General features: G+C 47.8%; 1 protein-coding gene across 4 annotated transcripts in view; it reads right to left on the bottom strand.

Annotated features, from left to right (window-relative positions):
* PLXNA4 (plexin A4) overlaps nt 1–24,326 on the bottom strand; it is a 609,453-nt gene that overhangs the window by 285,757 nt on the left and 299,370 nt on the right. The window contains exon 1 of one of the 4 annotated variants that reach the window (XM_081022607.1): nt 18,446–18,563. The exons of 1 other annotated variant lie outside the window; for it this stretch is intronic. In XM_081022607.1, coding sequence (XP_080878733.1) covers nt 18,446–18,481 — 36 coding nt within the window. In that variant the 5' untranslated portion in view covers nt 18,482–18,563. Of the gene's footprint in view, nt 1–1,332; nt 1,466–18,406; nt 18,564–24,326 lie in introns of those variants that run through there. 2 more of the 4 variants (XM_081022608.1, XM_081022609.1) reach the window with 2 other exon arrangements.

The raw sequence follows: 24,326 nt of genomic DNA, 5'->3' as shown, positions 1-24,326 counted from the left end.
GCTGCTATGAGGAGGAAGCCTTTATAGCAGGCATAGGCAAACTCGGCCCTCCAGATGTTTGGAGACTACAGTTCCCATCATCCCTGGGCACTGGTCCTGTTAGGGATGATGGGAGGTGTAATTCCAAAACATCTGGAGGGCCAAGTTTGCCTATGCTTGCTTTATAGTAAGTAATAAACACACAAGACGTAACCGGCTGTACTTTTGAATAAATATGGTATACTATTCATTGTATCAAATTGTAGATTTCAACGGAAGTCTCACAAAGTTCAACGGAAAAAGCAGAAGACCCAGTGGATCCATTCATTCTCTAGTCAGTTCATGCATAAGGTCCATACATGAATAAGTATCTATTCCACCTGTCTGTTCTTAGAGTCCAATAATCCATACAAAGGGTTGTTACAGTTCCACAAAATCCTTTCACAGAGTCTAAGACAAGGATTTCCGGAACATTCACAAAAGAAATTGTGGTGTAGAAAGTTGCAGGCTTTTTTGCAAGAAGCTCTGAGGCGTGCACCAACTAGAAACGAAGAAGTGTGTTGGCCTTGAATCTTTTCCAGGCACAGACTTGTGTGAAAATCGAGATTGCACAGAACCAGCCTGATTCCGTCATGAGTGCAAATCCTCCAAAATGCACCAGAATGGAGGGGCCTCGGGGTGTCTCAAGGTATCATCTAGCGCTCAGTGGTGCTGACCCCCTCCTCCAACACACAGCCAGGCTTGCCAGCCAACTTCCTTTCTCCACAACTAAAGAAGAAGAAGTAGAAGAGGAGGAGGAGGAGGAGGAGGAGGAGGAGGAGGAGGAGGAGTTTGGATTTGATATCCCGCTTTATCACTACCCAAAGGAGTCTCAAAGCGGCTAACATTATCCTTTCCCTTTCTCCCCCACAACAAACGCTCTGTGAGGTGAGTGGGGCTGAGAGACTTCAGAGAAGTGTGACTGGCCCAAGGTCACCCAGAAGCTGCATGTGGAGGAGAGGAGATGCGAACCCGGTTCACCAGATTACGAGTCCACCGCTCTTAACCACTACACCACACTGAAAGCAAGTCAATGTTTTAAAAATCCATATCAGCAGCACACACATCTCATTCTAATCCCAGCACAAGGCAGCAGCTGGAGAGGCGGCCAGCAGGACACCTGGGAAGCTCTGCTATTGGCAAAGATGTAGGTTGTAATCCAAGGAAAGCATCGCCCAGTGACCCCTTTGTTAAGCCAGACACCCAACCGAGATGCAAAATTAGGTCAAAGCAAGGCCTCTGTGTAAATCAAAGGGCTGGAGCATTGCTGATCCTTTCCGGCACACTGTATAGATTGCACACACATGGACTCACGCAGGGAGAAAGTTCAAGTAGGTCATTGCTTTCCTGGAAACACCTAAGGTAGAAGCCGCAGTACAAAGGACCTCCCTCTCAACGTCCTCACTGTATGCCAGCCAATCAACAACGTCCTCTGGGTGGCTCACAACTGTGCAAACCAAAAAGCTGAATCAATCTATGCAGAAAGGGACCGACCACAGCAGCCAGCATATAACTATCATAAGGCAACATGAAAACAGAGCCATAACCCAGCCAGCGAGGAAAACAAAATAGTTCAAAAACTGGAAAGCATTTTTTTTAAACCCTAGTTGTTCAAAGTTCTGGGGAAATAATAATAATAATGTCTTCACCTAGCATGGAACATATCTTCTTCTTCTTTTATTTTTGGGCTATCACTTGTAGCCGAAGCATAAGCAACAGGTGAGCCTCTCTGGACAAAGTGTCCTATAACCGGGGAGCCACCACCAAGAAGGCACTGCGCATATGTCTAATGTTTGGCATGCCCATAATCAATGAGCCACCTCTCAAATAAACCTCTCCTGAACATGTAATATACTGTACTTGAGTCAATGTAAAAGTATACCCTCCCATCACTAAGACCCTTCTCTGTGTTCCCCTGCCATCAGCAGTGTGCATGAGAGAGACGCTGAGGGATAGGGCCTTTTCAGTTGTGGTGCCCAAATTATGTAAAAGCCTCCCTAGATAGGTGACTGTGGGCCCAAGACTGTCAGCTTTTAGACACTGTGAAAAATTGTTTTTTAGAACCACTGCCTCCTTGAAATATTTCAGTCTGAAGCAATTTATTTATTTGGATGCCTTTTCCCCCACGATGTTCTTGTTTTGTCTACTGTGAGTCACCAAAGACAGAATGTGAATGAATAAACTAAACTATTAGCATTATTATTTCACATCTAGACAGTGCTTCGTTTGATAAATGGACATGTCTCCTCTGTTCTGTCCAAAGGACTGAGCTAAAATGCAGCTCGTTCTTCACAAAACTTTTCACTGTTTTTTGGGCGATGCAAACAGAGTGGGGGGCATGCACAGCACCGGCCCATCCTCTCTCAGAAAGCACTTTGCCAAAGAGGGAGGGGCAACGGATGCGAATTGGGACTGGTAGGGCAGATGGCAGGGAGATTGACAGTAGGTGGCGCCAGAGCCCATGAGAGGAACCAGAGCCATTGGCAGGCAGAGCCAACTAATTCTGATTATAATTCTGGCCGTATCCCATTCCCTGTTGAGTTCTACGAAGCCAGCACAGAAAGCCCCTGATTTCTCCAGAATGTCTCTGGGGCCTCTGTCAGGGCCCTGAAACACAAGTGGGGAATTAAGGTGAATGGAGGTTTGCCCTCCTAGGTGTGTGACATCATACTGGGTTCATAAGGAAAGGGTTAACTAATTGTAAAATGACTAACCAATGGGAACCCAAGGGGAGGAGTTAGAGTTATGAGTTAGGGTGGTTGAGAAGTCAGCCTGGAGTTAGAGAGGAGATGGGGAAGATAAGTCAGTGGGTTGGGCTAGTCTGATGGGAGAGAGTGAGAGAATCTGTTAAGAGGAGTCAGTCAAACAGTTGATATAATCAGTCAGAAGATATTAGGAAGGAATAGGCCGGTAAAGAAACTAAAGCTAAGAAACTGACAGGAATATTATCGGAGAAACCATAAACTTGTTAAGGCTTATGAAATAAACTTGTTTATTTGGTTCAATTTAAACAACAGTCTGGACTCAGTGTTTAAAGTTAAAGTATAGTTAAAGCTATGGTTTTCCCAGTAGTGATGTATGGAAGTGAGAGCTGGACCATAAAGAAGGCTGATGGCCGAAGAATTGATGCTTTTGAATTTTGGTGCTGGAGGAGACTCTTGAGAGTCCCATGGACTGCAAGAAGATCAAACATCTCCATTCTTAAGGAAATCAGCCCTGAGTGCTCACTGGAAGGACAGATCCTGAAGCTGAGGCTCCAATACTTTGGCCACCCCATGAGAAGAGAAAAGACCCTGGAAAAGACCCTGATGTTGGGAAAGATGGAGGGCACAAGGAGAAGGGGAAGACAGAGGATGAGATGGTTGGACAGTGTTCTCGAAGCTACCAGCATGAGTTTGACCAAACTGCAGGAGGCAGTGGAAGACAGGAGGGCCTGGCGTGCTCTGGTCCATGGGGTCATGAAGAGTCGGACACGACTAAATGTCTAAACAACAACAACAACAACAACGGGTTGCTGGCAGCAGGGAAGTGAGCACAGTGATGGCACAGGGATCAATAGACCATTAAACGTCCGGGGACCCTGTGTGGTTGCCACAAGAGCCTTCATGTACAGTGGTACCTCGGGTTACATACGCTTCAGGTTACAGACTCCGCTAACCCAGAAATAGTGCTTCAGGTTAAGAACTTTGCTTCAGAATAAGAACAGAAATCGTGCTCCGGCGGCACAGCAGCAGCAGGATGCCCCATTAGCTAAAGTGGTGCTTCAGGTTAAGAACAGTTTCAGGTTAAGAACGGACCTCCAGAATGAATTAAGTACTTAACCCGAGGTACCACTGTACTGGGGACATCCCCATGGACACAACCCACGAGGAATTTCTTATGCACAAGGAGAGCTCTTGCTCACCTCAGCAAGTTCCCAGGGGAGAACATCCTGGGCTTACCTCCCATTTCACCAGGCTCAGAGTCCTGTACCATGAAGGCCAGCGATAGTCTTGGGCCACCGGCCACGGTGGGAGGTGATTCAATTCACCTCCATTTCATCTCTCCTCTGAGTGAGGGCCCTCCGCGCCAAGCCCACACAACAATCACATTCCCCAGTCAATTGACAGATGACATAATTTTTGAAATCTTGGTTTACACACACTCCCACCGCGCTGGCTGATTGATAAATTAGACACTTACAAGGCTTGTGCTAATCAATGGGAAGCGTTCGTTTGTAGCAACAAGAGGCAAGCTCTGGAGAGCTCATTTTTCAAGGTAACAGCCTGCCAAGAGCAAGCATTCAGCGCGCAAGGAGCCCTGCCAAGGCATCCATTAGCCGAGGCTGGGCTCACCCCAGAAGCAGCCGGCCTCTGCCAGGAGGAGCAGGCCCTACACTTCCTGGGGGTTTGTGACATTGGGCAATGGAGTTCCACCTTCGATGGAGCTTCGCACACAGTGTCCTGCAGGGCATGTAGTATGCAAAGAATGTCAGTGGCTGTGGATTCTCTGCACTGAGTTTCTAAGGCATTATAATCACAGAATAGTAGACTTGTAGAGCTGGAAGAGACCCGAAGCATCCTCTAGGCCCAACTCCCTACAATGCAGGAATCCCAGCTAAAGCATCCCTGACAGATGGCCATCCAACCTCTGCTTAAAGACCTCCATGGAAGGGGAGTCCATAACCTTCTGAGGGCATCTGTTCCACCATCAAATAGCTCTTAAGGTAAAGGTAAAGGGACCCCGGAACATTAGGTCAAGTCATGGCTGACTCTGGGGTTGTGGCGCACATGTCGCTTTATTGGCCAAGGGAGCCGGCGTACAGCTTCCAGGTCATCTGGCCAGCATGACAAAGCTGCTTCTGGCGAATCCAGAGCAGCGCACGGAAACACCATTTACCTTCCCGCCGGAGCAGTACCTATTTATCTACTTGCACTTTGACGTGCTTTTGAACTGCTAGGTTGGCAGGGGCAGGGACCGAGCAATGGGAGCTCACCCCGTCGTGGGGATTCGAACCACCGACCTTCTGATCAGCAAGTCCTAGGCTCTGTGGTTTAACCCACAGCGCCACCCGAGCTCTTACTATAGAATATAATTTAAAGCACGACCAATGGTCATTTAAACTGCATGATGGGGACTGTAATTTTTTACTCACAGAGCCTCATTTCCATGCACCCTTCATTCCCAGGAGTCGTTTGTTTGCTTTCCCCTGCTTCAGAGGGTAGGACCCGAACAATGGTTTCAAGTTACAAGAAAGGAGATTCTGACTAAACATCAGGAAGAACTTTCTGACAGTAAGAGCTGTTTGACAGAAGGAGCGTCTCCACCCCCATTGTTCTGCCTGGACACTGAGATCCAGCGCTGAGGGCCTTCTGGCGGTTCCCTCACTGCGAGAAGCAAAGCTACAGGGAACCAGGCAGAGGGCCTTCTCGGTGGTGCTGCCCGCCCTGTGGAATGCCCTCCCACCAGATGTCAAGGAAATAAGCAAGTATTTGACTTTTAGAAGACATCTGAAGGCAGCCCTGTTTAGGGAAGCTTTTAATGTTTAATGATTTAGTGTGTTTTTAATATTCGATTGGGAGCAGCCCAGAGTGGGAGGGTATAAATAATAATTTTTTGTTGTTGTTGTTGTTGTTGTTGTTGTTGTTGTTCTTCTTCTTCTTCTTCTTCTTCTTCTTCTTCTTCTTCTTCTTCTTCTTCTTCTTCTTCTTCTTCTTCTTCTTCTTCTTCTTCTTCCTCCTCCTCCTCCTCCTCCTCCTCCTCCTCCTCCTCCTCCTCCTCCTCTTCTCATTCTGTTTGCTATAGCCTCAGTTTTGCCTGTTTGGGATCAACTGCTTGCTTAGGCACCCAGAAGCCTGAGGGAGCCCGATAATTCATTCCTAATCTTTCCTATCAGGAAGCCCTAGCTGGTTTAGTGGCACTTTTATCTACATAAACACATATGGGAATCTGTCCGCATGTGCTGCTGACTGCATGAGGATGCATATGACGTGATGCTTGGAAACTGTTCTTGCAGTGACTCACTTGCAAAGCTGGCAGGCCAGACACTGTTCTTCAGTTGGGGATGAGATCATGCCTGCCTCACGCACATGGAATGCAATGATGACCTCCTGGGATCTGGCGGGGGGGGGGTGACTCCAGAGAAGTGTAGCAGGCCTTGCCACAAAGGGCTCTTTGACTGACTGGTGCGTGTCATCAGGGAAACGGGACTGAAGGCTTTTTGAGATCACCACGATTGCCCAAGCAATGCACAGCCACTTGAAAAGAAGCTAGCCGGACTGCAGCAGACAGATGTACATGCTCAGACTGAGAGTCAGTGGGCACTCAAAGAGAAACAGCTCTCCTCTTTGAATCACACACAAACACACACAAACACCACACATGGATGAACTATTGGAAAACTGAACTCAGTTGCCTACTGGAACTCTTTGGCATGCATAGTCTGCAGTGTTTGGCTTGTGTTGCTTTATGTTACAGAGTAGACTTTGCCGGTTGCAATCGCTAGGACTTGCATTGTTAGAAAATAACAAGGTTGTTTATCATAGAACCGTAACAGGGCAGCGTTGGAAGGGACTGCAAGGCCCATCTAATCCAACCCCCATGGAATCACAGTTAAATAACCCCAGACAGATGACCATCCAACCTATCTTTAAAAACTTCCAAGGAAGCCCAATACTCCATTTCACTGTCGAACAACTCATAGGGGTTGTCCACATTTCTGCTTAAAAACATATGGGTCCAAGTGGTTTTCTGCTTGACCCACACTTTCTAGGCATGAGCCCAAGCAGTTTCCCCCTTGCCTTGCTCCTTTCCAAGAGAAAACCCGCTCTCTAGTGCTCAATCAGAGCAAGCATCAATCTGGAGAAAACCTAAATTGTTGTTTGCTCCAACTGAACGCTAAAGAGTGGTTTTCCCCAATCACAAAGCAATGGGATAAGAGGAAGCCCTTACTGTCAGAAAGTTCTTCCTCATGCTTAGTGGTAATCCCTCTTCTTGTAGTTTGAATCCATTAGTTTGAATCCTACTCTCTGGAGCAGCAGAAAACAAGCTTGCTCCATCTTGCATGTGAGAAGCCATTCAGATCTTTGAAGATGCTGTCATATCACCTCTCAGTCTCTTTTCCAGACTAAACATCCCAAACTCCCTCAATCTTTCCTCACAGGGCTTGGTTTCCAGACCCTTGATCATCTTGGTTGCCCTCCTCTGTACACCTTCCAGTTTGTCAATATTCTTCTTAAATTGTGGCACTCAGAACCGGACACACTATGCCAGGTGCGGTCTGACCAAGGCAACATAGAGTGGGATTATTACTTCCCTTGACCTGGACACTAGACTTCTGTTGATGAAGCCCCGAATAGCATTAGCTTTTTTTGCTGCTGCATCACACTGTTGACTCATGTTAAACTTGGGTTCTGTGAAGACCAATTGTTTTTGGTCACGTGTACTGCTGATAAGTCAGCGGTCCCCTATCCTATATTTCTGCATCTAATTCCTTAGAATAAAAACGCCATTAATATAGGAAGTGCCTAACTTCAATAGGAGTGTGTGTAAACCAAGTTTGTAGATCTAACTTAACAAATCTAGAGAAGATTAGGGCAGCTATGTTTTCTCCTTTCTTCTCAGAGGATAGATCCCAGGTGATCTCTCATCTTGAGGTCCCACAGAGAAGTGTAGGAGGAGGAAGTTGTATACAGGATTCAAACTAAGATGTACCTATTTAAACATCAAAGAGGTAGGGAGGTCAGCAGAGCGGTTAATAATAATAATAATAATAATAATAATAATAATAATAATAATATCTTTATTGTCATTGCCCCCTTCGGGGACAACGAAATTACTTGACTGCTCCATAAAAACACTAATTAAACAATACAGTATAATACAGCAAGGGAGATTAGATGACTTTCAAAGTCTGGGCTTCCCATTCAGGGCCGAGATCGCTCTGGAGAAGAAGCTGTTCTTAAGACGGCTCGTTCTTGTCTTCATCGTCCTGTATCTCCGTCCCGACGGCAAGAGCTCGAAGAGACAGTGATCAGGATGCGATGGATCTTTTACTATGTCCAGTGCCTTCCTATGGCACCTTGTGACATAAATCTGCTCTAAGGTGGAGAGTGGGCAGCCAACAATGCTCTCTGCTGCCTTAACAACCCTGCACAACCCCATCCTGTCCTGGGTAGTACAGCTTCCATACCACACACATAAGCCATAAGTGAGCACGCTCTCAATGGCACAGTGATAGAAGGCAAGCAGCAGTTTCTGCGGAAGATGGTTTTTCCTTAGTATTCTCAAAAAGTACAGTGTCTGCTGCGCCTTCTTCACAAGCCCCCTTGTGTTGACACTCCAGGACAGATCCTCTTGTAAATCAATGCCCAAAAATCTGAACGTTGTTACCCTCTCCACACAGACCCCATCAATCAAAAGTGGCTGGATTGATGGGGTCTGTGTGGAGAGGGTAACAACGTTCAGATTTTTGGGCATTGAATTACAAGAGGATCTGTCCTGGAGTGTCAACACAAGGCATGCAAAGTCTGCAGTGTTTGGCTTGTGACTTGGGATAGTCTGGAATAGTCTAGGAATCTGGAGGTTCTTAACTCTATCTGACTCAACCACACAAATCCCTCTTTTGAAATCTGTGTTGTGCCCAAACTTTCAAAAAGAAAATCACAATTTCTGTACTCATCATAGAGAATAGGGAGGCATCTGAAAATACAAGAGTCCAGGGGCACTCATGAATGCATTGGTAGCCCAAATATGTCCTGAAACTTAGGTAATTTGGGGGTTACAGCAACAGTGCCTGGAAGGCTCAGAGCGGACCTGTTATTTTGCTTCCAGTGCTGCCTGCAGCCTTGCACAATACCCAGCCTCTTTATTCATTTATTGGCAGATTTATAGACTACACTTTCATAAAAAAATATATATAGCAAGGTAGTATACAGCACACAATATTACAATAAGAGCAGTAAAGGTGTCCATAAAAAGGTTAGTCAATGCCGGTCAGTTATAAAGAAATTCACACTTCAAAGGCTTGTCTGAGTAACATAGCCGTTAGGAGATGTCTAACAGAAGACCGGGATGATAGCTGCCAAACCTCTCCTGGCAGGTAGTTCCACAGGGCAGGGTCTGTCCCTAGTAAGTCTGGCTGAACCTCAGGGGTGTGGAGGAATCACAAGAAGGGCCCATCAGAGGATCTCAGTGATGGAGGCAAACCATAAGGAATCTGATAGTACTTTAGGCCTAATATGTGATTCCTTGGGGGTGGGGGTGGGCTAGATGACCCTCAAGGGTCTCCTCCAACCCTACATTCCTATGTTTAGGGTTCTTTGTGAATTAACCAAATAACATCAAACCCAACCCAGCCTGATAGCCACCTAATGCAGTTTTCTCATCATCAATGTGTTTGTTTCATAGAATTAGGGAATCATATAAATGTAGAGATGGGAGGGACCACACAGGTCGTCTAGTTGCAGGAATCTTTTGCCTAACATGGTGCATATTGTTCAGATGCCTGGTTATCGTCTTTCGAAGCAACTACCGTATTTTTCGTTCTATAGGACGCACCGGCCCATAGGACGCACCTCGTTTTTTGGGGGGGGGAAATGAATAAAAAAAATTATCCCCCCCCGCGGCTGCCGCCCCAAGCCTCGCGTGCTTCGGGCTGCAGGCTACCGCCCCAAGCCTCGCGCGCTCGGCGGGACCTCCTGCCGGGCGCGCAAGGCTTGCAGACACTCACCCGAAGCACGGGGAGCCCTCCGGAGGGCTCCCCGTGCTTCGGGCGACAGGCTGCTGCCCCAAGCCTCGCGTGCTCGGCGGGACCTCCTGCCGGGCGCGCAAGGCTTGCGGACACTCGCCGGGGCTGCAGGCTGCTGCCTGCAAGCCTTGTGAGCCCGCGGGAACTCCCACCGGGCTTGCAAGGCTTGCGGATAGCTTCCTGAAGCCTGGAGAGCGAGAGGGGTCAGTGCGCACCGATGCCTCTCGCTCTCCAGGCTTCAGCGAAAGCCTGCATTCGCTCCATAGGACGCACACACATTTCCCCTTCATTTTTGGAGGGGAAAAAGTGCGTCCTATGGAGCGAAAAATACGGTACTCTATTCCGAACTTAAAAATGGAAAGCATATTTCCGGTGGTCAACAAAAGAGGTTCAGAGACTCTCTGAAGGCAAATCTTAAACAAATCTAGTATAAACACGGACAACTGGGAAACAGTGGCCTGTGAGCGTTCCAGTTGGAGAACAACCTTTGCCAAAGGTGTCATGGACTTTGAAGACGCCCGAACTCAGGATGAAAGGGAGAAACGAGTTAAGAAGAAGGCACGCTTGGCAAACCCTCACCATGATCAACTCCCAACCAGAAACCAATGTCTCCACTGTGGAAGGACGTGTGGATCCAGAATTGGCCTCCACAGTCACTTACGGACTCACTGTTAAAACTGTGTTTATGGAGGACAATCTTACTCAGCTACAAGCGCTAGCCAAAGAAGACGTTTGAACCCACAGTCCTGAGATTAACAGTCTCATGCTCTACCAGCTGAGCTAAGCAAGGAGGATTTGCTTATTGCACCTTCTTTCCAGCAGGGAGCTCAAGGAGACACACACATTTCTTCTCCCCGTTTTATCCTCACGATGACCTTGCAAGGTAGGTAAGACTGGGAGCGAGTGATGGACGTGAGGCCACACAGAGAGTGTGGGATTCAAACCCTAGTCTCTCCCGAGTACTAGCTGGACACTCTAACCTCTGCACCACCACATTGGCCCAGAGCAAGGGTAGGCAACCTAAGGCCTGGGGGCCACATCTGGCCCAATCGCCTTCTAAATCCGGCCCCCGGACGGTCTGGGAATCAGCATGTTTTTACACGAGTAGAATGTGTCCTTTTATTTAAAATGTATCTCTGGGTTATTTGTGGAGGAGTGAGGATGCAAACCTAGTTCACCAGATTACGAGTCTACCGCTCTTAACCGCTACACCTCCCAAGTTCAACCCTGGCATCTCAAGGTAGGGCTGGGTGATAAGGCTGTCTGAAAACCTGAAAAGTCTCCGCCAGCCAGTGCCCATTAATACTGATCTAGATGGACCAAAGACCATAGCTGTCAACCTTCCCTTTTTTGCGGGAAATTCCCTTATTTCAGCGCCATTTCCCGCTGCTTCCCGCTGCTATCCCGGATTGTTAGATATCCCATGGACTGTCCCTGGGACAGGTGAGGCTGCTGATCCCTTATTTTCGAGGCTCCCCAGGACAGGTGAGGCTGCTGATCCCTTATTTTCAAATCTGAAAGTTGACAGCTATGCCAATGACCAGATACAGTGTAAGGCGCCTTCTTCCGCTCCTAAGCCAGGGGTAGGCGACCTAAGGCCCATGGACTGGATGCGGCCCAATCACCTTCTCAATCCGGCCCCCAGATGGTCCGGGAATCAGCATGTTTTTACATGAGTAGAATGTGCCCTTTTATTTAAAATGCATCTCTGGGTTATTTGTGGGGCCTGCTTGGTGTTTTTACATGAGAAGAATGTGTGCTTTTATTTAAAATGTATCTCTGGGTTATTTCTGGGACATAGGAATTCATTCATATTTTTTTTCTCCAAAATATAGTCCGGCCCCTCACAAGGTCTGAGGGACAGTGGACCGGCCCCCTGCTGAAAAAGTTTGCTGACCCCTGGCCCAGAGCGTTGCCTGCTGCCTGCTGCTGTGAGCTACCTGTGCCAAGCTTGTTTGCGGCATCGAATGTTTTCTTTCCATTCTGCTTTGCCTGTGTTCCTGGCTAGTTGAAGCGACAGCTCAGGTTGCTGCCTCTCCCTCCTCTGTCCTTCCTTTTGCTGTCCCTGAAGCTGTTCGAGGAAGGCGGGGAGAGGGAAGGAGGGAAGAGCGAGGAGTGCCTGTCGCTCACCGGCCTGAGCAATCGCCCTCCTTTGGGAACCTGAGGCAACCCGGTCAATGAAACTCTACCCAAAGTGGTTTTGACATGAGGTCACGGACCGAGACAACGCAAGGTCAGGAGTTCAGCGTCAATACAAGTGCCAGTCACTGCACAAAGGCGGCGGAGATCAGACATGGCTATCAAGCGAGGGCTGTCCGCAAGAGCAATCGAGCACCGAAGACAGGGCGCTGGCGGCTGCTTACTTCAGAGACGCTTCTCTCGGACTGCGCCAGGCCTTTTCTCCACTGCCAGGTCTCCTCAGCCTCCCGCCCCCTGCCTTTCAGACACAGACAAGCCAACAAACCAATAGACCATAAAGAAAGAAATCTCACAAGAACATAAGACGCGCTCTCCTGTTCTCACAGTGGCCGGTCAGAGGCCCGTGGGAATTCCACGAGAAGGATCTGAGCACAAGAAGTCTCGCCCCTCCTGTGGTTTCCAGCAACTGGTATTCAGAAGCATCGCTGCCTCCAACTGTGGTGGCAGAACATAGCCATTGCGGCTAGGAGGCATTAGCTCTTCCATGAAACGTGGAGAAATATGGTAGCTAATGGAACCATGGTTAACTCCTGAACCACGGGATCATGTGCTTGTTCTATGAATAATTGAAAAAAAGAAATCAGAAAACACGTGACTGGATTGAGAATTAAAGCTTTGGCATTTGCTTTTATGGACAGGGAACAAATACAGTGGTACCTCTGGTTGTGAACAGGATCCGTTCCAGAGCCCCGTTCGCAACATGAGAGAACGCAACCCGCGTCTGCGCGGGTCGCGATTCGCCACTTCTGCGCATGCCATCATTTTGCGTGTCTGCGCATGTGCGAGTGGTGAAACCCGGAAGTAACCCTTTCCGGTACTTCTGGGTTGCCACGGGCGCAACCTGAAAAATGAAGCAAACGTAACACGAGGTATTACTGTATTGTAACAAAAGGAAAATATGATATATTGTAAAAAAACAGCAGAATGCAATCGGGAGGATAATAAATCAGAAATGGAAGTTGAGGGAAGTCCAAAGGGAGGGAGGGGGAGATATTATGCAAATTGTATGTTGTGGATAGAAGTATATTTGTGATGAGAAAAAAAGAAAATTAATTAAAAAAATAAAATAAAAGAGAATTAAAGCTATGAGGGTATAACTGATCACTAAAGCCTTTTTTAAAAATTCAGAATCACAGAATTATAATGTTGGAAGGGCCCACGAGGGTCATCTAGTCCAACCTCCTGCAATGCAGGAATCTATTTCCATTTTTTCAGCTTCTAATTTGTCTGCATTGTTCATATTTACAGTGATGAGAGGCAACTGCATCTTTATAAAACTATAAAAATTGTAATAATAAAAATGACAACATGGAGGGGCAGGTTAGGGGGCTGAGCCAAAATGGTGAAGGGGGGCCTTATTTATAATAGAATAATAGAGTTGGAATGCAGGAATACACAGCTGTCCCATACAGGGATCGAATCTGCAACCTTGCCATTATCATCGCTATGCTCTAATCATCTGAGCTATCCAGGCTAAATGCAAAACATTTCATACACACTGGTAGCAGCACGTCTGCTGGGGCGGAGAGGCTGGGAACCTCTTTCATCACCAGAAGCATTGCTACTTACCTGTATGGGCTTGAGATGGGGCAGAGAAGCGTCGAGACCACATAACACCGGTCTTGAAAGACCTACATTGGTTCCCAGTATGTTTCCGAGCACAATTCAAAGTGTTGGTGCTGACCTTGAAAGCCCTAAATGGCCTCGGCCCAGTATACCTGAAGGAGTGTCTCCACCCTCATTGTTCTGCCCGGACACTGAGGTCCAGCACTGAGGGCCTTCTGGCGGTTCCCTCACTGCGAGAAGCCAAGTTACAGGGAACCAGGCAGAGGGCCTTCTCGGTAGTGGCACCCGCCCTGTGGAACGCCCTCCCATCAGATGTCAAAGAGAAGAACAACTACCAGACTTTTAGAAGACATCTGAAGGCAGCCCTGTTTAGGGAAGCTTTTAATGTTTAATGGACCACTGTATTTTAATACTTTGTTGGAAGCAGCCCAGAGTGACTGGGGAAACCTAGCCAGATGGGTGGGGTATAAATAATAAATTATTATATTATTACAGTGGTACCTTGGGTTACAGACACTTCAGGTTACAGACGCTTCAGGTTACAGACTCCGCTAACCCAGAAATGGTACCTCGGGTTAAGATCTTTACCTCAGAATGAGAACAGAAATCTCACGATGGCGGCACAGTGGCAGCAGGAGGCCCCATTAGCTAAAGTGGTACCTCAGGTTAAGAACAGTTTCAGGTTACGAACGGACCTCCGGAATGAATTAAGTTCTTAACCCAAGGTACCACTGTATTATTATGAACGCTACATGGTGGCAAGTTAAGTATTTCATTCTGAAGGTGTGTGCAGCAGTTACAACAGCAGCCAGGCTTTCTAGCTGCTTAGAGCTGCGGTCGCCTGCAAGAGTTATAGCAGAAATGTTTGAAAGAGGCAGCCTGTGGACCACCTCATGACTCTGCAAGCGAGTTACAAAATCAGAAGGGTAATACATTCCACATTAGCCTGGGAGACGCGGATGAAGTCAGCAACTACAGAAGGAATGCCTCCGACGAAACATTTACTCTCCAGCTCAGTATTATAATGGCCTCCCTTCACGAGGTTTTGGACCCTCCTTCCCTGGAGGTTCCGAAGCAGAGGTTGGATGGCCATCTGTCATGCATGCTTGAGTTGAGATTCCTGCATTGCAAGAGGGGGTTAGACTAGATGACCCTCGGGGTCCCTTGCAATTCTATGATTCTACCATTCTGCTCCATTTTACACACCAGTCCCTCTGTCCACCTAACAAGACACCAGGCTTTGTCCGCAGCAGCAGCAGCTCCCCAAATCAGCAATAGTGTGCACATTTTAGTAATGCTGAATGAAGCAGACCAACGTAGCTCTTTCTCTCTCTCTCTCTCTCTCTCTCTCTCCCGCCGTCCCCTGCTTGCCAGTTCTTTCATTTTCCGCTGCTCCCCTTTGAGGAGCAGAGGAGGACACCTAATTAGAAAAAGGAAGAAACTCTTGTTTGCACACACAGATCTTGGCAGGCAGGCAGAGGAGGAAATGCAGCGGGGGAAATATTAGTCGGCGCCTTAATATCTTGGCAACCAGGGGAGGCAAAATGCAAAGGAAAGGAAGTATCGAAGGGTTTTTAATACTTCCTCTTTCAGATAAGATAATTTCTTCTGAAGAACCGGCACAGTGCGTGGGGGCTCTGGGAAAAGCCCTCATCGGAGTCTAGGGTCAGTGGGCTTTAGTTCTTCAGCTTTGTGACATATAGTGGTACCTCGGGTTACAGACACTTCAGGTTACAGACGCTTCAGATTGCAGACTCCGCTAACCCAGAAATAGTACCTCAGGTTAAGAACTTTGCTTCAGGATGAGAACAGAAATCGCGCAGTGGTGGCAGCGGGAGGCCCCATTAGCTAAAGTGGTGCTTCAGGTTAAGAACACTGGTAGAGCCAGTGTGGTGTAGTGGTTAAGAGCGGTAGACTCATAATCTGGGGAACCGGGTTCGCGTCTCCGCTCCTCCACATGCAGCTGCAGGGTGACCTTGGGCCAGTCACGCTTCTTTGAAGTCTCTCAGCCCCACTCACCTCACAGAGTGTTTGTTGTGGGGGAGGAAGGGAAAGGAGAATGCTAGCCGCTTTGAGACTCCTTAAAGGGAGTGAAAGGCGGGATATCAAATCCAAACTCTTCTTCTTCAACAGTTTCAGGTTAAGAACGGACCTCCAGAACGAATTAAGTTCTTAACCCGAGGTACCACTGTACTTGTAGGGAACCTAGGGCAACAGGACAATGATCTCAGTTGGGACCTTTCATGGCTCAATATGAACCATAGGAAAGCTTTTGCAGACAGATCCCCATCCCAGTGGCTCCAAGTGTCCCGATTTAAGGGGGACAATCTAGATCGACAGAAGCCGCCTTTGGCTTCTGATCCCAATCCCAGATTTTCCGTTTTGGCTCCCACGTTCTGGTTGGGACTAAGAAACAGGGGTATTTTGCTTCTGCGCCATGAGAAGAGTTTTCAGCGGGTGTTTAAAATTTGGCATAGAAGGCACCTGCTGAGTCTATATTGGCAGACTTTGCCACAAGACTGGGCCAATGGTACCACAGGCTCAGCTTCTAGTCATTGTCAAGTGAGCCGCACCAACCAAGGGAACAATCTCAGCGATGAAGCTGGGAGAATCAGGGTTCAGATGATCCCGGAGGTACCCTGGACCTAAGTGGTTCAAGGTCTTTGTAAATTAATACAGTGACCTTGAACATGGCCCCAGCAGCTGAATTTAAACAGATGGCAGGGAGAGAGTGGCTTGGCAGTGGGGACCAATGGTGGGCAAGAGCTGGAAGGAGGAGGGTCCACATTCAGATGGGTTCAGGAATAAGCCAATCTATTTCCCATGTTGTGGAAAGAGTTTGTCTCTTTTCCAAGTAAACGGGGTATGGCAGCATCACTTTCCGTTCCTCTCTGTGTTCATCATTTGCAGCAGCGCTTCCGTTCAGCTGCAGTTTGCCTTCCACCAAAACCTAAAATATACATCTCGCTTTTTGTTTTCTTCTGCTCTGGAGGGTAAGACCCAAGCCAATGGCTTCAAGTTACAAGAAAATCTGCCTGAACATCAGGAAGAACTTTCAGCAGTGGAACGGACTCCCTCTGAAGGTGAAGGATTCTCCTTCCTTGGAGGCTTTTAAGCAGAGATCAGATGGCCATCTGTCATGGATGCTTTAGTTGAGATTCCTGCATTGCAGGGGGTTGGACTACATCACCCCGGGGTCCCTTCCAACTCTACCGTTGTACAATTCTATGAAATTTTGCAATTTATGTAATTTACGTAATTAAGAAAAAATCATTGTCCTCACATTATTCCACAGCACTCATTTCAATGCATAGGAAACATAATGCAAAAGGGAGGGGGTGCACTTAATCAGGTGAGAGGGGCCTGCTCAGGAGGACGGAGAAGCCAAGGAAGGACACTGGGACCCAGCAGATGACCAAGGATTTGGGAGAAGCTGACTGCGTCAACACAAGGCCTTCACTAGCATAGCAGCTCCCTGCTAGTTCCTGTAGATCAGCAGTTTCCAAACTTTTTCAGACCATTGCCTGCTTGGTTCCATAAACTCATCCCCAGTGCTCCCTTACCCTAATATACACAGTGGTACCTCGGGTTAAGAACTTAATTCGTTCTGGAGGTCCGTTCTTAACCTGAAACTGTTCTTAACCTGAGGTACCACTTTAGCTAATGGGGGTCTCCTGAAACAAAGTTCTTAACCCGAGGTACTATTTCTGGGTTAGCGGAGTCTGTAACCTGAAGCGTCTGTAACCTGAAACATCTGTATGCCAAGGTACCACTGTAAAACATTATTCAGAACAGCGGTCTGCATGACCCACTAAGGAAGATAATAGCGCAACAGAATTCAAAGCAGTAACAATTAATTGAACATTCAAGATTCAATTAAAACTATTTAGTTTTAGCTGAACAAAACTGATGAACTTCATCCAGCGATACTAGCTTTTCAAAGTTTGATAATCACCTGTACCTCTAGCATCCCAAGCTTTCCCCTTGCCACTTAGCACAGATCCTGAAGCTGAGGCTCCAAGACTTTGGCCACCTCCTGAGAAGAGAAGACTCCCTGGAAAAGACCCTGATGTTGGGAAAGATGGAGGGCACAAGGAGGAGGAGACGACAGCGGACAAGATGGCTGGACAGTGTTCTCGAAGCTACCAGCATGAGTTTGACCAAACTGCGGGAGGCAGTGGAAGACAGGAGTGCCTGGCGTGCTCTGGTCCAGGGGGTCACGAAGAGTCAGACATGACTAAACAACTAAACAACAACAAGGTAATTTCCCCCAGGGGGTGGTACTGCCCAATTTGGGTACCACTGGTGTAGGCGGTGCCAGCTCATCCTAGCTCCAAGGTGCAGGAAACGGACAATGGGAGCTTCCCCTGTGGTGCTGTTGTCCCAACATCTCCTGCTGACCTATGGATCAGGGCTTAGAGGTCAGCTGGGGAGGAAACGAATTTCACCAATTGATGGAACTTAGCAGCCAGCAAAATTGAATCAACCCACACTTTTCCGAGATCTTCCTTGACCTGCGCAAGTTAACTGCCAAAACCATCTGACAGAGTGCTTGTCATGGGGATAATCTTCTGTGCAAAACATGCATTAGGAAATGAAGGGCATCCTTGCTAAAGGACAGTAATTCCATATAATTTCTCTCTCTCTCTCGTCCATCCGCACACTAACTTATTGAACTAGCTTTACAGCTCAGCTGGGAGAGGTGACAAGACAATTTTGACTGCCAGTTGCCACGAGGTGGCAGCATATAAGTGAAAGCAGTTTGGTGTGAGCAGAATGGGGGGAAGATGCACCTGCAATCAGGTTTTGGTCCTAAAGGGAGCTTGTTCAGAAGGAGTGGGGTTTTTCTTTCCAATTGCCTCCTGGCTAGATCTGTGCACTGGAAGAAAAACAAACCCGATGCAACTTCTGGGAAGCTGGATGCTAACAACATACCCCTTTTGTTATTTTCTGTCTTGTCCTGCTCAGCATAGTCAGAAGGGACCCTCCACTTCCCTGCTTATTCAGCCCTATGAGACTCCCCTCCCCTGTGTGCCTGACTATCTGACCAGTTGCTGCATTGTGATCTCATAATTGACATCACAACTTCTTGTCGGTCAACCATTGTGGCCTGGAACCTTTTACCCTGGAGCCAGTGTAGTGTAGTGGTTAAGAGCGGTGGACTCGTAATCTGGTGAACCGGGTTCGCTTCCCCGCTCCTCCACATGCAGCTACTGGGTGACCTTGGGCTAATCACACTTCTCTGAAGTCTCTCAGCCCCACTCACCTCACAGAGTATTTGTTGTGGGGGAGGAAGAGAATGGAGATTGTTAGCTGCTTTGAGACTCCTTCGGGTAGTGATAAAGCAGGATATCAGATCCAAACCCTTCTTCTTCTTCTACAAGAATGCTGGCTTAGCTCTTGGGGAAGGGGTGGGAAACATATTTTCAGCTCAGGGGCCTCATTCCATCATACTTGCCATCCTGGGGGCCATATGCCAGGGGTATGGGTGGGGCTAGAGACAGAAGAGGATGAATCTAGTGCCAAAAGTGGTTCGGGAAATGGGCGTGATTCTTCTCTTGGCTCAGTAGGGTGCATCCCAGCCAGTCAAAACCAGTTGGAGAAGACGCAGAGCCAGGCTGCGAAGGGGATATGAACTGGGTGTGGTCCAGGAATGGGAGGGCAACCTATGGAGCCAGACAGAGTTCCTGTGGCCCCACAAGAAGCAGTGATGGCCACCAACCTAGACAGCTTTAAAGGAGGATTCAACAAATTCATGGAGGAGAGGGCTAGCGATGGTCACTAGCCATGTCTATGTTCTGCCTCCACTGTCAGAGGCAGCAGTGGTTCTGAATACCAGTTGCTGGAAACCACAGGAGGGGATAGGGCCCTTGCACTCAAATCCTGCCCCATAGGGGCATCTGGTTGGCACAGTGAGAGCAGGATGCTGAACTAGATGGGCAATTGGCCTGATCCAGCAGGAACCTAATGTATGTACAGTCATACCTCATGTTACTTTTGCTTCATGATGCGTTTTTTCATGTTGCATCCTGTGGTGACCTGGAAGTACCAGAAAGGGTTACTTTTGGGTTTCACCACTCACACATGCACAGACACGCAAAATGACATCTCGCACATGCGCAGAAGCAGCGAATCGCAACCCACGTGTGCATAGATGCGCTGCTGTGGGTTGTGTTCTATTCATGTTGCGAACAGGCCTCCGGAATGGATCCCGTTCGCAACCAGAGGTACCACTGTATGTTAAACTCACATTAAAAACAAACAGACAAAACACATGCATGGATCCTGCAAACAACAACCGCTTTGTCATCCATTTCCTAATGTGTCCTTTCCACATGGACCCATCTCTTTATTCGCCACATATGGGGAGAATCTTTCTCCTTCTCTCCATGTAGACTTGCTTCTTTGGCCATTTGCATCGAGTTTTAGCCGTTGTTCTCTAAAATTCCTCCGATCCCTAGAATGGTGAATGAGTGGAACACCAGCAGCTTCTGCAATTGGTGGTGGGTTGGGGAGGAGGGGGGGAAATATCTCCCCAACCCAGATTTTCCTTCAAAGCTCTCCAGGGTAGTGAGTAATTTCAAGAACAGCAACAAATGAAGAACAGCTTTTGAGGGTTGAGCAAAATGAAAGAAACATGTCCATGTTGCCAGGCTCAGAAACTCAGGTGAGGGAACACGGAAAAATGTGAGCCTGGAGAACGTCCTCCTACCTGCAAGTTCCTTCAGTGCTTTAAATTGCACTCCTTGCACTCTGTTTCAATGAATCCTAGAATTATAAACTTGAGAAGGGTGCAAAGGGTCATCTAGTGCAAAGCAGGATATACGGTCATAGAACTGTAAAGTTGGAAGGTACCCAAAATGACTTCAGGGCAGATCCACATGTGAAATTATTGGTCTCCTCTTCTTCTATGTTGTTTGTGCCTTAGGTGTTAATGTCCCACTCATCCAAAGTTTGCACAATGGATAATAGTCCCATGATCCCAGATATAATGCGATATCCATGAGCCCAAGCCAGATCTGATCGTGCCTCTCAGCCTTGCTCCTTAGCATAATGCAACATCTGTTTTTGCCTGCAGAAATTTCTTCGGCGGCATTATCGGTCACCGTCGCCGCCAGTTTCCAGCCTTTTCTTCCCCAACGGGAATGCTTTCCAGAGCAGCCAGGGAGACGGGTCTCCCACCGTCATCTGCGCAGCACATTTTACGCCTCCTGCAAAGGGGCTTTCAAAGCTGCTCTCAGCTGGGTTGTTTGTACAAACATGTGTATTTGCTGTGTCAACACACATTAGGCAGCAAATGTATTCCGGGGGAAAGGAAACAGATCAGGAGCAGAACCCATCTTGAAAACAAAAAACTGAAACCACTTGCTGAGGACATCACTGGATGTTCTCAGAGGAGATCCAGACCTGGAGAGCTCGGCACGTATCTCACGAGAGGGGAGGACCGTAGCTCAGTGACTCATGCAGAAGATCCCTGGTATCTCCAAGCAGGGCTGGGAGAGCTTCCTCACTGGAACCTTGGAGAGGCGCTGCTGGGAAGGATTCCCTGTCTGAAACCCCAGAGAACTGCTTCCAATCAGTGTAGGCCAGTGTCTCCCAAACTTCAGTTTCCAGCTGTTTCCGGACTACAATTCCCATCATCCATGACCGCTGGCCTTGCTAGCTAGGGATGATGGGAGTTGCAGTCCAAAAAAAACCAACCAGCTGGAGACTCAAGTTTGGGAAACACTGGTGTAGACAATTCAGTGGTCTGAATCAGGACAGGGTAGATTTCTATGTTCCTAGGAGAGCTGCCATTTTTAAAAGCACCCAGCCACCCTTCGCTGTGTCCCAGTAGCTCATTGGCTTGGCATGTAGAAGGTCCCGGGATGAATTTTGGTGTATGTGCTCCTGGACTTAGATGAGTTAGAGCAAAGCCTTCTGGCACACAACATGAGTGATCCCAAAATGTAGTAGATGAAAGAAGCTGGGAACTGATGGGAGTCAACAAGCAAAGCCTAAGGGAGAATCATTGCCCTACCAAAAAGCCCTCTCCTCCCATGGTCTATGCAGTGACAGAGCAGGTGCTCTGCATATTATCGCAGTATATTCTGCCATCTGTATCCTTCTATGTATTTTTTAAAAATGCATAAATTGCTTCTTAGTCAAGATTTTCAAACCGGCGTACTACATAAAGACAGTTAACTCATCAGATAAGAATCAAATCACTTGAAGCACCACAAACAAAAGGTACAGCAGCAGAGATTGTGAGGTGTAGCAGTTAGTGTTGGACTAGAACCTGGGAGATCAGGGTTCAAATCCTGACCCATGATGCCCACTAGGTTACTTTGGTCCAGTCGCTGCTTCTCAGCCTAACCTACCTCACAAGGTTGTTGTGGGAGTTTAAAAATGAGAAGGGGGTGAAGAATCATGTACACCACCTTGAGCTACTGGGCGAAAAAGGTGGGAGAGAAATGCAATAACTAGAAATAAAATAAATAGTGCAATCATCACCCTGAACTCAGTGGTCATGAAAATGCTCAGGTATTTAAAGAGGCATTTAAACATGCTTTAGAACACTTGACCTGGCACTGGAAACTTCAAATATTAGCAGGCAGACCTCTTTAGAGTTATTGTATCAACTTCGTGCCAGTGCCAAAAAGGCCCTGTCTCTGTCTGCCATTAAAATCAGGGGCACTTAAGAGAAAAGACCCTGTAGATCATAGTGCGTGGTGCTCCAGAGCTCTTTCCCTTTGCCACACTTTAATGCAAATGAGAGTAACATGGACTCCAACTCCCTGACCATTGACCATGCTGGCTGGGGCTGATGGAAGTTGGAATCACCAGGGCCGTCTTTACCCAGGGTGCAAGGGGTGCGGGTCACCTGGGCGCTGAATTTTAGGGGGCGCCAACTGTATACCTCTTGATCAGCAGCAGTAAAAAAAGCTTAACAACTTTGAGTTTGCCCCTCCCCAAAAAAGCTCAATAGAAGTTAAATTGGGGGTGGCTAAACTAGATTTAGGGGATGCAGGTGGTGCTGTGGGTTAAACCACAGAGCCTAGGGCTTGCTGATCAGAAGATCGGCGGTTCGAATCCCCGCGACGGGGTGAGCTCCCGTTGCTAGGTCCCTGCTCCTGCCACAACCTAGCAGTTCAAAAGCACGTCAAAGTGCAAGTAGATAAATAGGTACCACTCCGGCGGGAAGGTAAACGGCGTTTCCGTGCACTGCTCTGGTTTGCCAGAAGCAGCTTAGTCATGCTGGCCACGTGACCCAGAAGCTGTACACCGGATCCCTCGGCCGGTAAAGCGAGATGAGCGCCGCAACCCCAGAGTCGTCCGTGACTGGACCTCATGGTCAGGGGTCCCATTACCTTTTAAACTAAATTTGGGGGTGCCGGGCAGATCTTTGCACCCCGGCGGTGCATATGCTAAAGGTGGCATCAGAAAGGGCATCATTTGCTTAGACGGAGAAATGGAACGCAGGTTGGAGCTATGGAGATGGGAGTGCCCTTGACTTCCAAAGGTTGAAAGTCTTTCCATCTGCAAAAGAAGTGAGGTCAACTGGGGAAACTGCAACACCTCACCTTTCAGCAGATGCATGAATGACTGCTGAATCTCAAGGGGTCTGTAGAGACAAGAATCTGTCTCCTGGCCTCAGCCTCATGGCACAGTGCATGGGTCACCCTACCAAAAGGAGTTCAGTTGTGTCTGTACCAAATGCTGCTTACATCCAGCGTGCTCTCTATATTTATACACACACTTCCTGTCTATCAAAATCAAAACCATCAGGGCCACTTAGTCCAAAAAACACCCTTGCTCCAGATTTAGCAGATGCTGACCTGAAGTCACATCAGCCTTGTGCATTTTGAGCCCCTTCAAGCTATTGGCACCAAGAGGCCGCTATTCTCTGGAATGGCGATTCCCTCCCGCTGCAAATCCACTATCTAAACAGTTGGGATTTGAGTCCCATCTCTCTGTCCTCTAGACGTTAGGCGTATTTGTGCAACTCAAGCCAATATTTACAGAAACAGCCTCTTATCCAAATAGCCAAAGCGTTGCCAGGCCCAATAAAAGAAGAAGAAGCAAACATGTTTCCTTGTCGAAGGAAAGAAACAGCTCCAAAGGTGGTGTGAAAAAACAAGGATGCTGGAAAGGCAAACCAACTTCTCCCCTCCTCACCCCCCACCCCACCCATCATTCCCCAATCTCTGCGCATGCTGCTTCCATCTGTTTGGCATCATCTAAGAGCTCCTCTGCATCGCTGTGGTTTCCAGCAACTGGTATTCAGAAGTTTCGCCTGCTCTGACAGCGGAGCAAAGCACAGCCATTGTGGCTAGTAGCCACCGAGAGCCCTCTCCTCCGTGAATTTGTCTAATCCTCTTTTAAAGTTATCTTGGTTGGGTTACCATCACTGCCTCCCGCAGGAACGAATCCCACAGTTCAGCTGTGTGCAGGATGAAGAAGGACTTTCTGCCCGTAATATTCCAGTGCTCAGCTTCATTGAATGCCCACACATCATTCTAACAAAATTGAATGATGTGTGGACGGTCCAGTGCTAATCCACCACTAATGCGCTTTTAAACCACACCCACACAGATACAAAACCACCAGTCTGGAGGGGCCTATATTATATAGAGAGGCCACAGCTCATCCGTCAACCATGATGTGAGCTGAACCTTCATTTGGCTTCATCAATGGGAATGGAAAGATGGGTGTGCTAGCAAGTAGAAGACAAGTACAGTGGTACCTCGGGTTACAGACGCTTCAGGTTAGATGGTTTGAGTTCTGCGGTGAGCAGAATCACCTTCTTCACTAATTCATAAATTAAGGGGTTGGG

This window comes from Podarcis pityusensis, assembly GCF_964106645.2.
Source record: "Podarcis pityusensis genome assembly, chromosome: 10".
NCBI lineage: Eukaryota > Metazoa > Chordata > Lepidosauria > Squamata > Lacertidae > Podarcis > Podarcis pityusensis.
Note: the sequence above shows the minus strand (reverse complement) of the source record. Positions and strands in the feature narration are given on the sequence as shown.